Source organism: Nasonia vitripennis, chromosome 1 (genome assembly GCF_009193385.2).
Source record: "Nasonia vitripennis strain AsymCx chromosome 1, Nvit_psr_1.1, whole genome shotgun sequence".
Lineage (NCBI taxonomy): Eukaryota > Metazoa > Arthropoda > Insecta > Hymenoptera > Pteromalidae > Nasonia > Nasonia vitripennis.
The window spans coordinates 9322402-9339492 of NC_045757.1; the positions used below are offsets into that span (position 1 = coordinate 9322402).

General features: G+C 45.6%; 2 protein-coding genes across 14 annotated transcripts in view; one reads left to right on the forward strand and one right to left on the reverse strand.

Moving 5' to 3' along the window:
- Positions 1-17091, reverse strand: part of LOC100120311 (E3 ubiquitin-protein ligase MYCBP2) — a 216214-nt gene that overhangs the window by 13811 nt on the left and 185312 nt on the right. The window lies entirely within an intron of this gene.
- Positions 3770-17091, forward strand: part of LOC100679243 — a 29245-nt gene continuing 15923 nt past the window's right edge. Inside the window, exon 1 of the mRNA XM_003424977.5 lies at positions 3770-4666. Coding sequence (XP_003425025.1) covers positions 4478-4666 — 189 coding nt within the window. The 5' untranslated portion in view covers positions 3770-4477. The remainder of the gene's footprint in view (positions 4667-17091) is intronic.

The window sequence follows — 17091 nt, forward strand, 5'->3', positions numbered from 1 at the left end:
CTCGCTCGAAAGAAAAAAAAACTCGAATCCAATCTCCATTACGCGAAATATAACCGCGAGCTTCGCAATTTACGAAGGCCCGCGCGGAAATAAGAGCTGAGAGATGCGCGCTGGCCAGCAGCTCGTTCCCGAGAAAAAGGCCGTCCTTAATTGGTGCTCTGGAAGAGCAGCAGCCGCGCGCGCGCGTCGAATCTTATCGGTGTCGCGCGCGCGGCCGACGAGGCTCTTATCCTGAGTTTCCGTGCGACGCGAACTGAGCGCTTCCTTGTGCGAATGCAGCTATACTTTACAGCTTGAGAGAAAGAGAACCAGACGCGCGCGGCCCTAATAAGGCGCCAGTGATATACACTTGACCGATTCCGAGCGAGTCTGTGTTTTGCGGCTGTGCACCTGTGACGTGTTTTATAGGGACACGTGCGCCGTACGAGGAGAAATGCTTCTGATATGCTATATAGCACGTTTCCTGGTGCACTATAGAGCTTGACTTTGTTGTGATGCCTGACCCTTCAAGAAGAGTTGCTTTGAAGCGTATCTTCTATTATACGGCGCTTTTTGTGTGTTTTGAAATATGCTGTTAGAATACTGTGCTTGAACGCACACAAGTTTACCGAGAAAAATGTTTAGCTGGCAAGTATTAAAAAGTACTTAATGAATTCTATACTAATTCTAGTAGAATAATTTTTTCAACCAGAATAACATCATAACTATCATGATAAAAATAATCAGAATTATGAAAAAATATAGTTTAAAATAATATATATATATATAAATCTTGTAGATAAATATTTGAACAGACGCCTTCAATCTCGGGGAAAGATACCGCGCAGAGCCGAAAAAAAGCTTCAAAACGATCCCCGAAATCAGCGCACATGTGCCAACAATCAAGGGAAACCTCCCACAGATCCGAAACAAGATCTCGCAATCTGCGTTAAGCCCGAAACTCGCGTCGCCACTACTCGTATACAAAACAATTCCCCCACACCAGGTCCGGCTCTACGTCAACAAAACGCTTCCTCCCATTATACCAGTATGTATCCCCATAGCGCAGCATCTCATTATCGCTCGTGTCGTCAAATTTATCTATGACACGACCCGACGGCAGGGGCAACCGAGCAGCAGCAGAAAAACTGCAGCGTGAAACTTTCCCGCGCCGCACATGGACGGCACGTGGTCAAGGCGTCGCGGCAGGTACGGCAAGTATATGCGGCATCACGAACGGCCTTTAAGGGCCTCTTTCGCATTGTGCCGAGGCACGAAAACGCGCGGCAGCACGTGTCGCGCAGACGTTGCGCGCGCGAGCCATTTCTCATGGGAAATTAGACGAGAGCCGTACTATATACTCGCTTTCTAGGAGTGTATTAGAGGTGTGTGCGAGAGAAACAGTGAGAAGGAGGGGGGATGCACTTCCGCTTCCGATGGCCACGAGTGAGCTGTGGGAGTAGTCGAGGAGCCGAGTTCTGTGTAATATAGCGTATCACAATAGGCGGAGGCTCGGCTCTTTTTTCGGTTTCTTTTTGTGCAGCTCGAAGGGTTGTGTAAATATGTAGACGCGGGGCTCAAATGAGCTTGTTTGGAATTGTTGAGCGCGTTTTTTTGGAGGAAGTGCAGCGTCGGGTTTGATGAGGATCGTTTGCGCACGTGTGTTGGAAGATTTTGTTATATTAGAGTTTCTTGAAATGTATTAGAATTAAAATTTTTTCATCCTACTCGATCGCGAATCTTATCAATGTTAACACATTATCGATAGCGCATTTTCTGAGATCGCAATAAACCTTATTAATTTTTTCAACTCGATCCCACATGTAATAAAGCAATATACCGGCTTCCTTATACATACATGCACGTGCGCTGGTGATGAGGCGTTGCTCCGGTGCACGGACGTTTTAATTACTTCTGCGCCGGCCGTGTAATAAAGCCGCTCGTGCCCTGCTCTGCGAAATTACTGCAATGACCGCGCGCGAGCCAGAAGAGAGAAAGAGAGATCCTTTTCCCCGCGTAGTTTGCATTTTACATGTGGCGCCTTCGGAGCGCACGTTGGACTATGTTTAGCGCTCCGTTTTTTCCGTAAAAAAGGGCTAGTTCGCTTTATTAAAATTGGCATTTTCGTTCATTGTACAAAATTAAAGTGAGCAGTCGTCTTTTTTCCAATGTAATACAAGTATAATTAGAATTTTTCGGAGGAACATTTTTTAATCTAAATGTAATATAAGTTTATTAATTATGACTAAAGTTCGCGGTCAAACGCATAAATAAAATATGAAACGCGACTCATATAACCCCCTGAAAATCGAACAATAAAACTGCAATCAGAGTATAATTTACGGACGCACAAGTCCGACCGCTCGAAAAAAAAAAAACACAGATCGAGAAACCCGCCAAATATCACAAACAAAACCGCCCATCCTCGGCACGTCCGATTTATCTATATTTAGAACCGGCGGCGCTCCTCCCCCGCGCGCTCCGGCAAAAACGAGGTAAAAGTTCAAGACTTGTCTCGACCTGCTGCAGTACTTATACGCAGCTGAGTCTTTCGTTGCGCGCGCACAAACGAAACTTATGCACGCCGAGCGGCGCGTGATGCAGACTGCAGAGAGGGAGAGAAAATCACAGACGAGAAGGGACGCCCTGTAGACCCTGTGATGAGAAGGAGAGAGTCTCGAGGCGAGACGCTAGAGTGGGAGAAGAAGGAGTAGTCTCCGGTTTCTCAGTTTAGGCCTGCATTAGAAGGGAGGATGGGAGACCGATTTTTTTGTGAGCCGCTGGGAAAACGCGACGGTCATTATGCGATGTCCCTTTTTTAAAATTAAAATGTTTTTAGGTTGAATATAATTTTGAATGCAACATCTTTTCAGATTTAATTTTCTTGTAGAAACCACAAAGCTTATTGTTGAGAGTATATATTTTTACCGTGTGATTGAACATGAATAAAAAAAAGTCGGTCCGTAGGATCAAATTTTATTTGCCAGGAATTTATTATACGCCATAGCGTGCGCAAAATCGAAGACGCAAAATAAGACAACTTTCGAGAGATATCGCCGGCTCTAATTTATGTCCTGCATATTGAAAAAGCTCATACAGATAAATCTTAATCCTCTCACTTTAAAAATGAGTCGTAGTTTCGGCTGACTCACGTTAATATACGCTAATAATAAACACAAAATTTTCTCTTGAATCATTCGTATTCTGCAGCCAAAACAATTTTCTCTTTTCCGGTTTCGCTATTTGTATAAATGACAGAAAGTTTCTCGCTCTACACTGTCAAACGAAATAATTAAAGTTTCCGAAACAAAATATCTTGATTCAATAACTATCGGTAAAATACAAATTTATACGATTTTAGTTCACCACCATCATCACACTGTATATGCAATAATTGAGGCTAAAACATTTTCGCATAAATTTACACCACTTGATGCAATATTCGTTCACACGAAATACTCGTAAAATCTTTGATTCAAACTACAGATCCAAATAGCCAATTAAAAAATATTGTCCTCCGAAAACTCATACTACACTATACGGTACGTCATGCAACACCTCACCACCATCACCATAACGCATCCCAATAACAGCAGTAGCAGCAAGCCGCGGTAAACACACGCACATAGAAACCAGCAGCTGCTGTTATTTCCACCATATCTCTTTTAAAAGGCCTCGCACTCAACGCGTGCAGCCTAGTAGCAGGCGAGCAGCGCATAGCATCAGCGAGCTGCAGAGTAGGGATAAGAGAGCAGTCGGCTCGCTCTCGCTAGCGCGGTGACGTTACACACGTATACAGGCGAGTAGGTAGGGGCGAAAAACGGCTGTGGCTCTCTTCTCCCGATCGGCTCGAGCGCAGTGCCGATGCGGCCTCCGACACGATCGCGTCAGCTGGTCTCTCGCGCCCGCACGTACATAATATAAAATACGTATTTCGACCGGTTCGAAAGTCCGCGGAGTGTCTTGTTTATACCTCGCGACAGTGTGCAGCGTCTGCGCCTCGATCGCTGTATCCTGGACCACGACTGCGCAGAAGATCCCTCGATTCGCGCATGTGCCTGCGTGATGCGGCGTGTTTCGGAGCGTATACAAAGTGAATTGTGCGAAGAAAGAAAGAGCTGGATTGTTCAAGGATAATTCGTGCAAGATAATATCCAGCCGATCATTATCGCAGTGACTCGTAGCTCGTTGCAGTTATAATAATCCCCGGCTTAACAAGCTGGCTCCGATTACTCACTTTTACCTCGGCGGCGTTACGTTATTCACCGACAACAACATCGCTAATTGTTCGCCTCGCCTTTTTTCGCGCACGCATTTTCGAGAAGAATAAATCTTGAAAATCACCAGAGCGCGCACGAGTGATATGCCGGCGTGTGGGTGTGCGAACCGCGAAAAATTATGATAGAGCTTCCGACTGGCCAGGATCAACAAGTAGACGACGGCTGCTGCGACGGTTGTCGCGCGCGACGCTCATCTTCCTCGTCAGAATCTCGTCAAGATGAAGAGCTTTGTGATTATGTGTATGTGGCTCGCTGCGGCGATGGTGTTCGTCGTCGCGGAGGAGCAACCGAATCCGGAGGAAGCAGCCGCTCCGAAACCCGCTGGGATTTGTGCCATGGACGGCTGCAACTGCACCGTCAAAGCTCATCACTGGGTCTTCGTCAAGTGTGTCTTCTCGGATTATCAGGTGATTACTACATATATTTGATTTTTTGACCGAGCTTTCTTTGTTATCCACAAAGGAGAACTTCGAGACTGGCTTTTTCATTCCGCGAGATAATACGAATTATGGAATTGCGTCCTTTATATTGTTATATTGCGCAATCAAGTCGAGAATGAACGTGCACCACAATGGGGTCACACACTTGACATGTTGCAATTTCATGTACACGTAATTAATAATTGCGTTTGTCGGTTATATAAAAAAAAAAAATTATCGTCGATCGCCTCGAGAATACGCTATTCGAGAAATCGATGTGATAGATTATGTAAAAACATATTTTCCTCGGAGTAAAACTCATCAAAATGTATTTAACGATGGCTTTCATTGAAGTTCTGTGCACGCCTAAACCGGAAGTCCGCATTAATCCAATCACTCTCTTGAAGATCACTGCGCTTGTAAGTGCATAATAATAACGCGATTACTTAAATTTAATTCGCCACAGTTGATGCTTCATACAAAGCTCGTTGTTTACGACTGAATAAAATTTAAACTATTTCGCGTATCGAAAAGTTATCCCGCAAGAATGCTCGGTCTATCCTTTTTCCTGGCTGTAAACGCATATTCAATGTTATTACTATTTACATAAAACCAGATATTCGTTTTAGAGGTTGTACTTTATGATGGAAACTTGGTTATCCGTTGCTACAAATTTATATATCGAAAATAAAACCTACCTTATTTGGGAGATAAAATGTTCGCGTTTTTATTTTCACTGCATAAGATAGATAACTAGTTCATCATCGCAAAAAAATGTTTCTTTAGCTTGCCAGTTTTGCTTTCGTTTCGTTTGCGGTTACAACTTTTTATCAAAATCGAGTTTGCGAGGAGGAATTTTAACTGCCGCATGAAGTATCCCATATTTTTCTCGCTAATCCATGAATACAGCCGAGGAAGCACGTTCCAAGAATTACGTTATCTCTTAAATTTTGCGTTGTTCCTAAATAGTACAATTCGCTTTATCCGCCAAGCAGACCAATAAATTTTTTATCTGATTCACTCACGTTGACATCATTTGTGTAAAAGCAGAAATTATCTGACTCAATCGTTACAAATTTACTTTGTGTTATCGCGAATCGAGTGTATTGACTGCGATTCTCACTTTACCTCTCGTTCCTCTGTTTATCTCCTGTATTTATCATTTTGTTTAAGTTCAAGCTCTTATCGTTTCAAGTATAACTTGTTGCTTGTAGCTGCTCGTATGCATGTATAGGTAATAACGCTATACCTGGCCAACTACAAGATTCTGTTTCAGCAGCATCAAGGCTCCCATAAAATGGTATCGCCGGCATACAAAACGAGCAACCAACAATGCACACCGCGCCAAAGCTTTGAGAAAAGCCGCAGCAATAACACATGTTTTCAGCTCTCTCTACTACTCTCGATCCTCGCGTGTTGCACTCATCGGCGCGCGGCGAAAGCAAGAAAATAACCCGCCATTAGCATTGCGGCCAATTTCCTAGACCGTAAAGTCGTCGCGGGATTAAAAAACTTCATCCTCGATTACGCACCGCGCTCCCCCTTCCAAAGTAAAAGCAACATCGGCTCCTTCGCTCGTTTTACGCCCGGCAACTGGTTTTGTCGACGTTTTTCCTCCTCTTTCCCCCGGTCTCTATTTCAAAATAAGACGAGCCGATCGAGGATCCACTCTCCCGGGTGCGTCCGACTGTAAATCCTTGGATTTACGCGTGAAACGCATCCGAGGCTTCTGCTGTACACATATACGTACGGCTCAAGGGGATCGGGTCGGCTTTTTGTGCGTCTGCAGCGGCGAATGTATTTGTCGACGTATTTTGCCATTTCTTTAACCCACTTTTAACCTCATATTCCGTGGAGCGGGAGGAGACCGGTGGGAATCGAGCGGAGGCAACAGGCTGGCGATGACGTTCCGAGAGAAACAGAGAGAGAACAGTTTTTTAAAAAGTTGCGGAACTTTCGTAGAACTGGCTCTTAGGATTGTGCGAAGCGTCCACTAAATTGCATGAAAGAGAGTCACGTAGGCTCGGACTGTCGTTTCCTCGTGTGAGCAGTTTTACGGCTTTTAATTGTTTTATTCTCTATCGGTTTTTAACTTTGTTCCCGAACTTTACAACCACCGGAGATTTAGACGGTTCTTTCGCAATTTCGTTCGACTAAAAAAAAACTGCTCTAAAATTTTACGCAACGTAACAGCTGCTACCACCGTTTCAAAAATATTATGACTCTTTCACAAAAACCCAACCTCTTCACGCATATCCACGTCCACAATAATATCATCCTCGAGGGGGGCTATCTCAAAATATTTTCACGCGTCCACGCCTCCCTTATCTCATCGGCTCTCGAAATCATAAACCTCTGTACCAGTACCCCACAGTTGTAATCGGACGAAGGCATCGGGACGAAACAATAAAGCTGGCATCGCAGCGAGCGAGCCATTATTTCGACTCGCGCGCCTTTGACACCGCCGCGGAAAAGCAAAGTCCAAAAACCGAGGCTCTGCGAGCAACGGTTGAAAAATTTGTCACGCGTCACGCGTGCTCGGAATCCCGAGCGACTCGAAAATTTGTCGCGGCAGTGCCGAGACGGAAGATGCGAGTATACTTATAGTCGCCGGCGGGGCGGAATTTCAGAATTTTTCTCGATGCGCTCGCTCTGCGTCTGCATGCTGATTTCGAGTCGTGTATGTATAAAGAACGAAATGAAGGGAGCAACTTGCGCGAGCGCTGTGTTCCGAGAGTGAATTTTTCTCGAGATTTCGTTACGAAAGGATATTATTTTTCTGATTTTCTTCGAGCGGGCAGTGCATTCGTGATTTCATAAAGCGCGCGTTTACAGCTATATATCACATAGGATGATAATCATACACCGACTGTAACGCGACGCTCTTTATTATTACAGACAGCGAAGGCGCGTCTCGCAACGAGGTGTTATAAAATTCAATCTGATTCTCCCATCTTGGATGTCCGTAAACCACGCCGTCTTGGTTTCAGCTCAGTTGACGAGTCCTTAAAAATTCTGAAACCGTTCGTTTCTCAAAAACTGTCAGATCCAACGAGTCGTGTGTGTGTGTGTGTGTGTGTGTGCGCGCGCGCGTGTGTGTGTGTGTATATATATTGAGTAGAAAATATCCACACGTGCGCATTTTCACCTGCAGTATCGAGTAACATCAGAGATTCCCAGATCTCGTAGACAATATTCACGTCAACGCCTTATAAGTCACTCCGCGCATACTCCCCCGGATCATTACTTAACGACGCAGCACCTGGAATGCACAATGAGCCCCGCGAAAGAAAAAAAAATAATAGAAAGTTCTTGCTTCGGAGTCTCTCACTCTCTCGCATTACACCTCCTGCGGAATTAGCATATAAATCATCGCCGTGTGTGTAGCGTATATATAGAAGCGAAGTATACAAGGGCTAAATTTGAGCGGCTGCTGTAAGTGAAAAATGCGATTAGCAGCCTCGCAATATTATGCACAGTGTAGTGTATCGCTCTTTCTCTCAGCGTCAAGCGGGTGTGAACAATGGGACGTGATGCGCGCGAAATCGTGGCTGCGCGATGCATTGGGTTAGGACTACATGCCGTGAATAACATACCTATACCTAATATATATATACCAGCAAAATAAACGAACGGAGATGTCAAGAGATAAAGCGCGTGACTAAACTAACCGTCGAAGAAAAATAGAGATAAACGGAGAGTTGATGTGTGCGAAGGAAATTCGGCTAGAATTACTCAATAAGGTGTGGGTGAAGGCCAGGATGATAATGTCCTAGGGATTAAGATAACAGCGCGACTAGGAGGACGCAGTCTTGAGAAAGCAAACAGCACGCCGAGGAGATAAGGATAAGTTCGACGAATCGATATTTGAGCTCTAGCTGCTGCAGCTCACACGAAGATAAGCTCGAACTGCATAAGCAGCATAACAACACGGATCGTCCGAAAATTTACGAGTGTCCGAGTAAATCAGAGAGCGACGACGAAGGGCAGGCATCAAGGGCTTATGTCGTGGGGGTATGCGCAATGAAACGTGATCTCGGGAAGGAAAGATAATCGGCCACAAAGATGACGAGAGAGATAATAGAGGGAATACGAATGGAAGGACAAAGCGTTGCGGAGCCGCGTGGAAAAGTATACGTTGATGTACACAAAATTAATACGGGATGCACGTATATGTCGGCGCGTCGCTCTTTTCCTTTGTGAACGAGGAACTGATTAAGCCGGTATAACGGCACTGTCTTACAAGCCTCTTAGAGACGAAGGAACAGAAAAAACAATTGTCAAACAACTCGCGTACATTCTGTTCGAGCATGTACAGTCGAGATAAACGTCGTGTTTTCGTAATAAACTTAATATTAGACGCCACGATATAAAAGTAGCTCGAAAAGTTATCACAGCGCAAGTGCATACGCGGCCGCAGTGTCGCTGACGAAAGAAAAACCGAACGCGCGGCTCGTTCAGCGGAGAGAACGAAACACAGAGGAGCCAAGGCGAGAGAGAAAGGCAGCTAAAAATAGGACAAACAGAGCCGAAGGGGGAAGAGTTTGAATAGGACCCAGGAGGCCGAAAAAAAGGGCTGTATCGAGCGCGGCAGGTATAATGTAGAGACCGTCGTGTAGTTAGCTTTTGGAAACTTTGAATTTTTCTCAAATAAGTCTCCCAGAAGCAAATATTAGCAGTTCTATGCGTCTTCTTTTTTTTTTGTTAAATTCTTTTACGTTCCAACGTGAAGCAAGTGCTTGGTTGTTCAACTCGTTAGTGCAAGAGAGAATTCTTTAGTTTAGTAGAACAAACTTCAGAGCCGACAACGATGTTTGCGCACAAAACTAAAACCACACCGCCGGCATCTTTTACCACTCATGAATCACGTTCGCCACTTCACCAGCAGCACTTATAACCCCATTAACATTAATCCCTTAACAATGAAATATATTACGGCTGAAAATTATGACTCAGCTGACGCTGCTGTATCTCACGCTTACATGTGCCGCACGTACACACACACGTATACGTATATTTAAATCCCTCTCGAACGGAACGAAAGAGAAGGAGGAGGCGCGTGAAAGAAATTCTGAATGGGACGTCGCGCGGCGAGAGCAGGTAGCCTCGCTGCGCGTGTGCGCGCACACAGGTCTTATTGTGCGCGGCACGCATATGGAGCTCGGCGTTAAATCGAGCGCTTATGGTAAATATTCTAAGCCTCTGCAGACAGTCCGTGAAATATGTTTTCGAGTCGGCTCGGTCAACTTTTCCATAGCGCTCAACGGTCGCAAGTAACGTATAGGAGTAATTAATCGAATACGGAATATCAAGCGTAATCGCTGCACACGGATTCAAAATCCGTCCTTTGATCGAGCGCGGAACGCGCACATCGGGGCCCTACTATACACCTACTACGAGTCATCGTCGTTCCACTTGCTGAGCCTCCTCGCTCGGCTGGATTTCATCGCTGCACAGCCCCATACAGTCTTGCGCTGCGTACAGCAGTGTGCGTAAGCGATGCCACCGCATTGCTGCAGTCCTATCGCGGGTGTATATATGTATATATGTGATAATAAGGAGGTCCTTCCGCAGCTTTCCCATGGGAAACAGGTTCACCGCCGTAAATCCGTCACGCTCGATGGTAGGAACGAAGCCAGTAGGGAGAGTGAGATTGCGATTGCGAGGCTCAGGTGCTCTTTTTTATTTTTTGTTCGCCTCTCGATGATGTGTGCTCATTTTTTTCTACGCTGCGCGCGTGTGTAAAAAAAGCTCGACCAATAATTCCTCATAGCCGATATAATAATAACTCGTTGCATCGCCATCAGCGGAGGCAGACGAGGAAAAAAATTCAATCGACGACAGAGAGACTCTCGTATTATTCAGCCGTGTGTATGGATGCGAATTTCTTCGTAAATTCATTCGCCGGTGAATTATGCGGAGCTAATTAGCGAGCGATGATGAATAATCGGAGAGATAATATAGCAACGAGACACCCGAGCAAGCGAGAGAGCCGATAGCGGAATATTCTATTCTTTATATAATCGAACGAACCCTGAAGATGTACGGCGAATCCGAGACATTAAAATATTATCGAGCGAAAGACTCGAATATACATGTACCGTTTGAAAACACGCTAATGGAATTCGCGAATGGAAATACGCGTGATTCACTTTGCGCGGCGCGAGCGATCTCTCAAGGCTTCGCGCGCGCACACGTGCGACGAAAAAAATCGCTCTCGAGTGTGTGCTTAACAAAGACAGCCTGTGATTACGAAACTCGCTGGAATATCGAGCGTCAGAATTTTTTCTGCATTAATATTCTAGGTCAATATTTTGCTTCTTCGGGTCGGGAGGCTCAGCTGAAGAGATTTCGAATCGGCATGGAGAAATACATCACATCAACTCTACAAAACGGTACATACGTTCATAAAATTAAAATGAAACACGACCAAAAAAAACTTGGTCAAACATCAGTCCGACCGCCACCGCGCACATCAAGTCCAATAAAACCGTTGAGAACCGCTGCTCTCGCGTGGAAGAGTCAACGACTCTGGCCGGCTCTATACTCTCTTTCTCTCCTTCTCTCGCCATTAGAGGGTCTCCGGGCTAGACTCGCCTGCACATGCAGCAGCAGCAGCAGGAGAACCAGCGGTTTATATAGAAATTCCTCTCTGACCCTCGCCTCGGCGATAGGCGACTCGCCATGTGGACATTCGCCCTGTATTATCTCGTTAGAAGCCGACGACGAGGGGGAGCCCGAAGTCTTCTTTTATTTTTGTTCTTCTATTAATTATTATAGTCGTGCGCGTGCGAATACCGTGGAGGGGCAACGTGTACTGTAAACTTGAAATTGAGCCGTTAATTGGCTGGATGGCGCGCGCGCTTGGGAGGGAGTATGCGAAATTCCGCGCATATTGTGTAAACACGACATAGAGGGAGAGAGCGACTTGGCTAATTAACCCAGATATGTAAATGACGGGAGTGTGCGATATATGGGGTACTTTAGCGTCTCTCTCTCTCTCTCTCTCTCTCTCTCTCTCTCTCTCTCTTTCTCTCTCTATCTCTCTCTCTCTCTCTCGTTCCTTAATTTATTTGACAAATTTCGAGCGCGCACTTAGTTCGAACAATTTCAAACTTTTAGTATGAAGTCGATTTGTCGAGTTTCGTTAATCACTCCTTTTCGCATAAGCGCAATCTGTTACCTTCAATGCTATCAATCAACGCTCGCTTTCAGTATCTGGCGAAAGCAAAAAAAATCCTGCAGTATCACGCACACGAGCTCGCGGCATCAGATTCGATTTCCGTGGAGGTCAAACGCATGATGAAAGTCAATTTACGCTACAGTCTCGCAGTCTACATATACTACGCGGAATCCGCGTGTGTGCATATATATACTAACACCTACCTCCGCGACCAGCTGTGAAACGAAATGGCCGATTCACGCGGTGAAATGTGCTCGCGGCCCTGCGAGGTTGAGGTTCCGTATTACCCAGATTTCGAGCTCGTATTAAATTTCGACTTTCACTATATGCACGTTATATACCTACGCCATCGTACTGGTTGCCCAACGAGAACACGCGGCTCTGTAGCGAGCGTATAGTCGGTTCGATGATTCGTCCTATATGTTGTGCAGAGCTTTTTGCCGCAACGGAGGAGACAACGACCGGCGTTTCTTTTGTTTTAGATAATAATGCCGCGCTCCGCAAGCGATAGACTGCAGTGATTCAGGCGTTTAATTGAACTTCCACTCATTGTTGATTTCTAATTGCAGCCTGCTCTTTAATTAGGCGCGATCGCACGGTTTTTCGCTATCGCGTAATTCATTGAGCGAATCTTTGCTCTTGTGTAAGACTCACGATGCTGCAGCTATATTCGCACGTGCGTTATATTCAATTCATAATCACTGTTATCGAACAATCATTTTACCCGCGTACACACGGGGTAAATCAGCTGGAAATAGAATTTCACGCGCAGGCTCCAGCCTCGTTACACACTCACACACACATCCAACAGGGAGTCGTTCAATCAGCTGTGTGTGGTAGCAGACGCGCTGCATACCGAAATAGCCTCCGGAATCGACGATTACGATAAGAGCGCGCGCGACTCCCTACATCGCGCTCGGCGTGAAAATAAGCCGTAAGTTCCTCTCTTACTCTCTGTACGTATATATTTATACTGACTATACGTAGAGCAGGGGCACGTGGGTGGTGTGATTTAATGGGAGCGTGTCGCCGAGTGCAGCCTGCCACGAGTAGACATTCGAAAACGAAAACGCGACAGCGTGTTTCATGCAGGGCCGTATGCATGTGTATAGCGATATAGCTCGTTATGCGCGACAAGAGCACCGAGGGCATATACGAGAATAAGCTTGCGTCGCGGGTATAAATCTTGAGAGAGTTCGCAAGAGCGGATGGAGTTGTTGTGTTCGTTTGGCCGCGGCTGGCTGGTTTTTGTGCAGGACTGAATATCGATTAGTGTCTCTAACGGTGTCTACTCTCTTCGTCAAAAAAAAGATATCAATAACTTATGCTCGCAGTGCGATATCGAGTTCATAAATTCACGAAAATCTTTCCTTTCATAAGCTATCGCAGAAAAACAAAACTGGTCTCCATATTTCAAAGTCCTCGTGCCTCGTAAACTACACGGCCGCATTAGCATTTTCAATAGAAACCTCACAGAAGCGCAATGCCTAAATCACTCGAAAAAAGTGTCCCCTCGAAACACCTCCTAAACAAAAAACCCTCTCGAAAAAAAGAGGTCCCCTAACAGCTCTGCCAAACAAAATACCCGCAGGAGAACCCTCGACACGATCCCGGAACACCTGAGCTCGTTTCTCCCGCGTCTATAGCGCCATATACCGTACAGAAGTTCGTCGTACGCGACTCGATTGTATTATATACGAAAGAGGCAGCGCTGCGTTTTATCTCGTCGTTGCATCGACGGCCTGCGCATAAGAACGAGGAGACGAACGGCGCCGGGATTTTCGACTGCATCGGGAAGAGTCTCGGAGCAGTATGGGGATTAAACCTCGGCGTTCACACAAGGGGGGGGGGGGATGAAAATGGCTTTTCTTCTTTGGAACTGTATATAGGAGGGGAGAGCTCGATTTGTCATTTGTCCTCGGGCTGCTTTCTTTCGATTTTTAAACGCTCGTTCAGTGTGCCCCCAGAGAGAGGAGACGTGGGAAGGCTGGCGGCTTAGTCTTTTTGTCGGATCAGCGCGTAAGCAGTTTTTCCTTCATGCGACTACGTTGCTATATTGATGATGATCTGAAAATGTTAAAAAGCAATTCGTGTATCTTTGTTCGCTAGAAATTATGCCTGCCGTAAAGTTTCAATCAAGAAACTAATTTTCCAAAACCGATAAATCCGCCGAGATGCGCGAAATGATATAAATTATATAACGCGCGGCGAGAAACCGGAGACTCTCGGCATAGCTCGCAGCTGCAGTATGTATACGCGCGCGCGCCGTTAAGAGAACTCGGCATAAATCCCGCGACGACTACGAAACGCACTTCCTAATCGAATCAGATTCACGGCGTCACTTATCATTCCGAAGCTGTTGATTCCATTTGAACCCGAGTCGCGAGGCTGTCTCTCTTGCTCTATATACACCGAGTCAGCGAGCCTTTAATCACGTTCGATGCTATCCACGTGATGTAGCCGCGCGCAGCTATCCTTGCGGGAAATATATTCCGAGATCGAATGTATGCTTGCGTCGGGTGAAGTAGTTTTCGTCGATTCGAAAGACGAGAACCAGTCGCTGAAAGTACATCGATTTGTTTTCAAAAAGTATACCGGAAAGCTTCTCGCTCATCTGCTCTAGTAACCTGTTGAGGCGGACCCTCGTGAGTCACCGAGGAATGATTTTCAGAATATACGCGCTTGTCACGTTGAGTAAACTATGTACAAGAACTCGAGAGCAAACGGTCAAGAAAAAATTATACGTTTAATTGGCTACACCGAAAAAGAAGTCGTTAATTACCAGCGATGATTCGAAAAGCGTATTAGCAGTACACACAATTTCGAGAACAAAAAGTACATGCTGTAGGTAGACGCAACCCAAAATTAGAAACTTCTCACGCAATGACGCAACGCCGTCCGAATTTCCCGTTATAGCAGCCCATCCAGGCGTCATTAATTCAATCAGATTCCCCGAAAATACAAGAGAAGCAGAGCTATTGTGAATACCATATGACCATGGCCAGTTCGACTCTGCGATCGGAGATACATAACGTACAGGGAGACTCTCGAAATATCGTCGTGTTCTCACATGTGGACACACACTCGAGTCCGCGTCGACTTCCGGGACTCGTGCATGCAGGGTCAATCGCGCAAGTACGTGCTGCTCTCGCGCTCAGGGAAACACACGTTGCCGTCGCCGCCGGTGCATTGTTATGCAGGTCGTGTTGTCGGGCTGGATGTTATACATTATGTGTCTTTTCGTAGATTTTGGAGCTTGATTCTTTTCGAGGAAGAAGGGTTTATTGATTGATACAAGCGCGCAGGAAATTGAGTATTTGGCGATTTAAACGCAGCGAGCGTGGGCTGATTGGGCTGGCGTTTAAAAATGCGAGCTCTAATTATTCAGTTTTCTAATTGCTCGTTGCTACAACTCGCGTGAGAATATATTAGTAGAATAAAAACCGTACCGGCTCGGCGGCGGTTTCTCAATGCAGTGCGCGCGATATTTCTATTCGATTTTATAACTGGATCTCGTTAGCATTTACCGCGACACTGTCATCGCGGCGCAAAACAAACAAGTGGAAACAACGCAAAAAGCCAGTCGTTGCCGGGACAAAACTCGCGTCTAACTAATGACGAATGCGGTCTATGTGCTCTGGTCGTGAGTGTAAGCCCATCGGTGCATGCGTGAACCGTAAAACTGTCGCTTTCATTGAGGAATTTCTCGCCTCGGAACGCGTAAGAACGATGACGCCATCGTTGGCAGTGCGCTGCAGTTGCTCGGTGAGCAACGGCAAATACACGTATTATTGTATACTCGGCGACTGGTGTGCGCAGCTTGTGCGACTCGTTGAGTTAAAATCGCCGAAAATAGACGCGGCTTTCGAGACTCATCGATCGCTATCTCTGAGTGTAGGAGTTTTGGGGAGGGACCGAGAGATGGAATGACGTCACTTCTCGAGAAGTGTTTTTATGCGGAAATATAAAGTCGATTCTAAAGCTTGAGAGATATTGTTTCTCGCAATTTATTTGTTTCTAACTTTTGGGTGATTTATTGCATCCCAATCCGAACGCCGAACAATCGCGTACACTATATACCAATAGTCCCGCCACGAAGCCCCCCTCAATACAAATAATAATTAACGGTTCCTTTGTCACTTCCGACGTCCCTCCCCTCCAAAATAAAAACGATACCCCTGGCTTGAATCACAACACGCTACTATTATTAATTCCCTCGTGCGTAACTTTTGCTGGAAAGCCGATACACATACGCGCGCACGCGCGCTTGCACAAAGCCGCACGCTACGGCAGAATATACCGAGGGTTCGCTGGCTTCGTCTTCTCAATTTATCCACAATGGCTCTCTTTCAGCGCGCAACGAATCTCTGGGTGTCAATTCGACGAGGATGTCGATGCGGGTCATAACCGCCGGCTCTGATGGCGCGCAGGCAACAGATTGAGAGAAAGACCATTCGATTCGAGGGTATTATATATTTTCGAGCGTGAGCTGCGCCCGGCAATTGATCTTTAATGGGGAATCGCGCGCGTAGAGGGGACAACAGCCAATTCTCGTCGATGCCTCGCTGCGATATGCATGTGTATAGCACGTGTATCGTTTTTATTTTATTTTTCGTAAAAAGTGTTAGCTGTCGTTTGGAAATGCATGATTTGCATAAATAAATAAACACACCTGTTGGCGACGATGATAATAATAATGATCAATAAGAGTATACATGCATGATGTATTGCAAAAGCGTAGAAAATGCAGGTGAGGATTAAAATGGCATTATGCGCGTTTCGAAATTCAATGCAAGGCTGGCAGGCAATAAAATTTCAATGAATAACGCTATACTGTTGTATATTATGCATGCAAATGCAGCTTGCAATATTATATTTTTAACGAATGCGACCGAACGAGAATAACAAATCGTCGGGCGATCAATTATCTTGCTCATATTTTCATGCATAAAGCAGGAATAAGCATAATCACTTTTTTACTACCACTTGGTTTCGCGCGATTGGGGGTCATAATAATAATAAAACGCTTTTCATCCTGATTTCGCCTACGATATCCAGCACTGCCGTTCGACTCTTTCGAAACACCCATCAGTCTATGTACACAGAAACGCACTTTTATACTATCGAGAAATACAAACACAAGTGAATCACGACCACGTACCATCTCGATATGTAATCGGCGAAGATAAAAAAAGTTCATCGCCCTCTGTCATAGAACCTCTCATTCTGC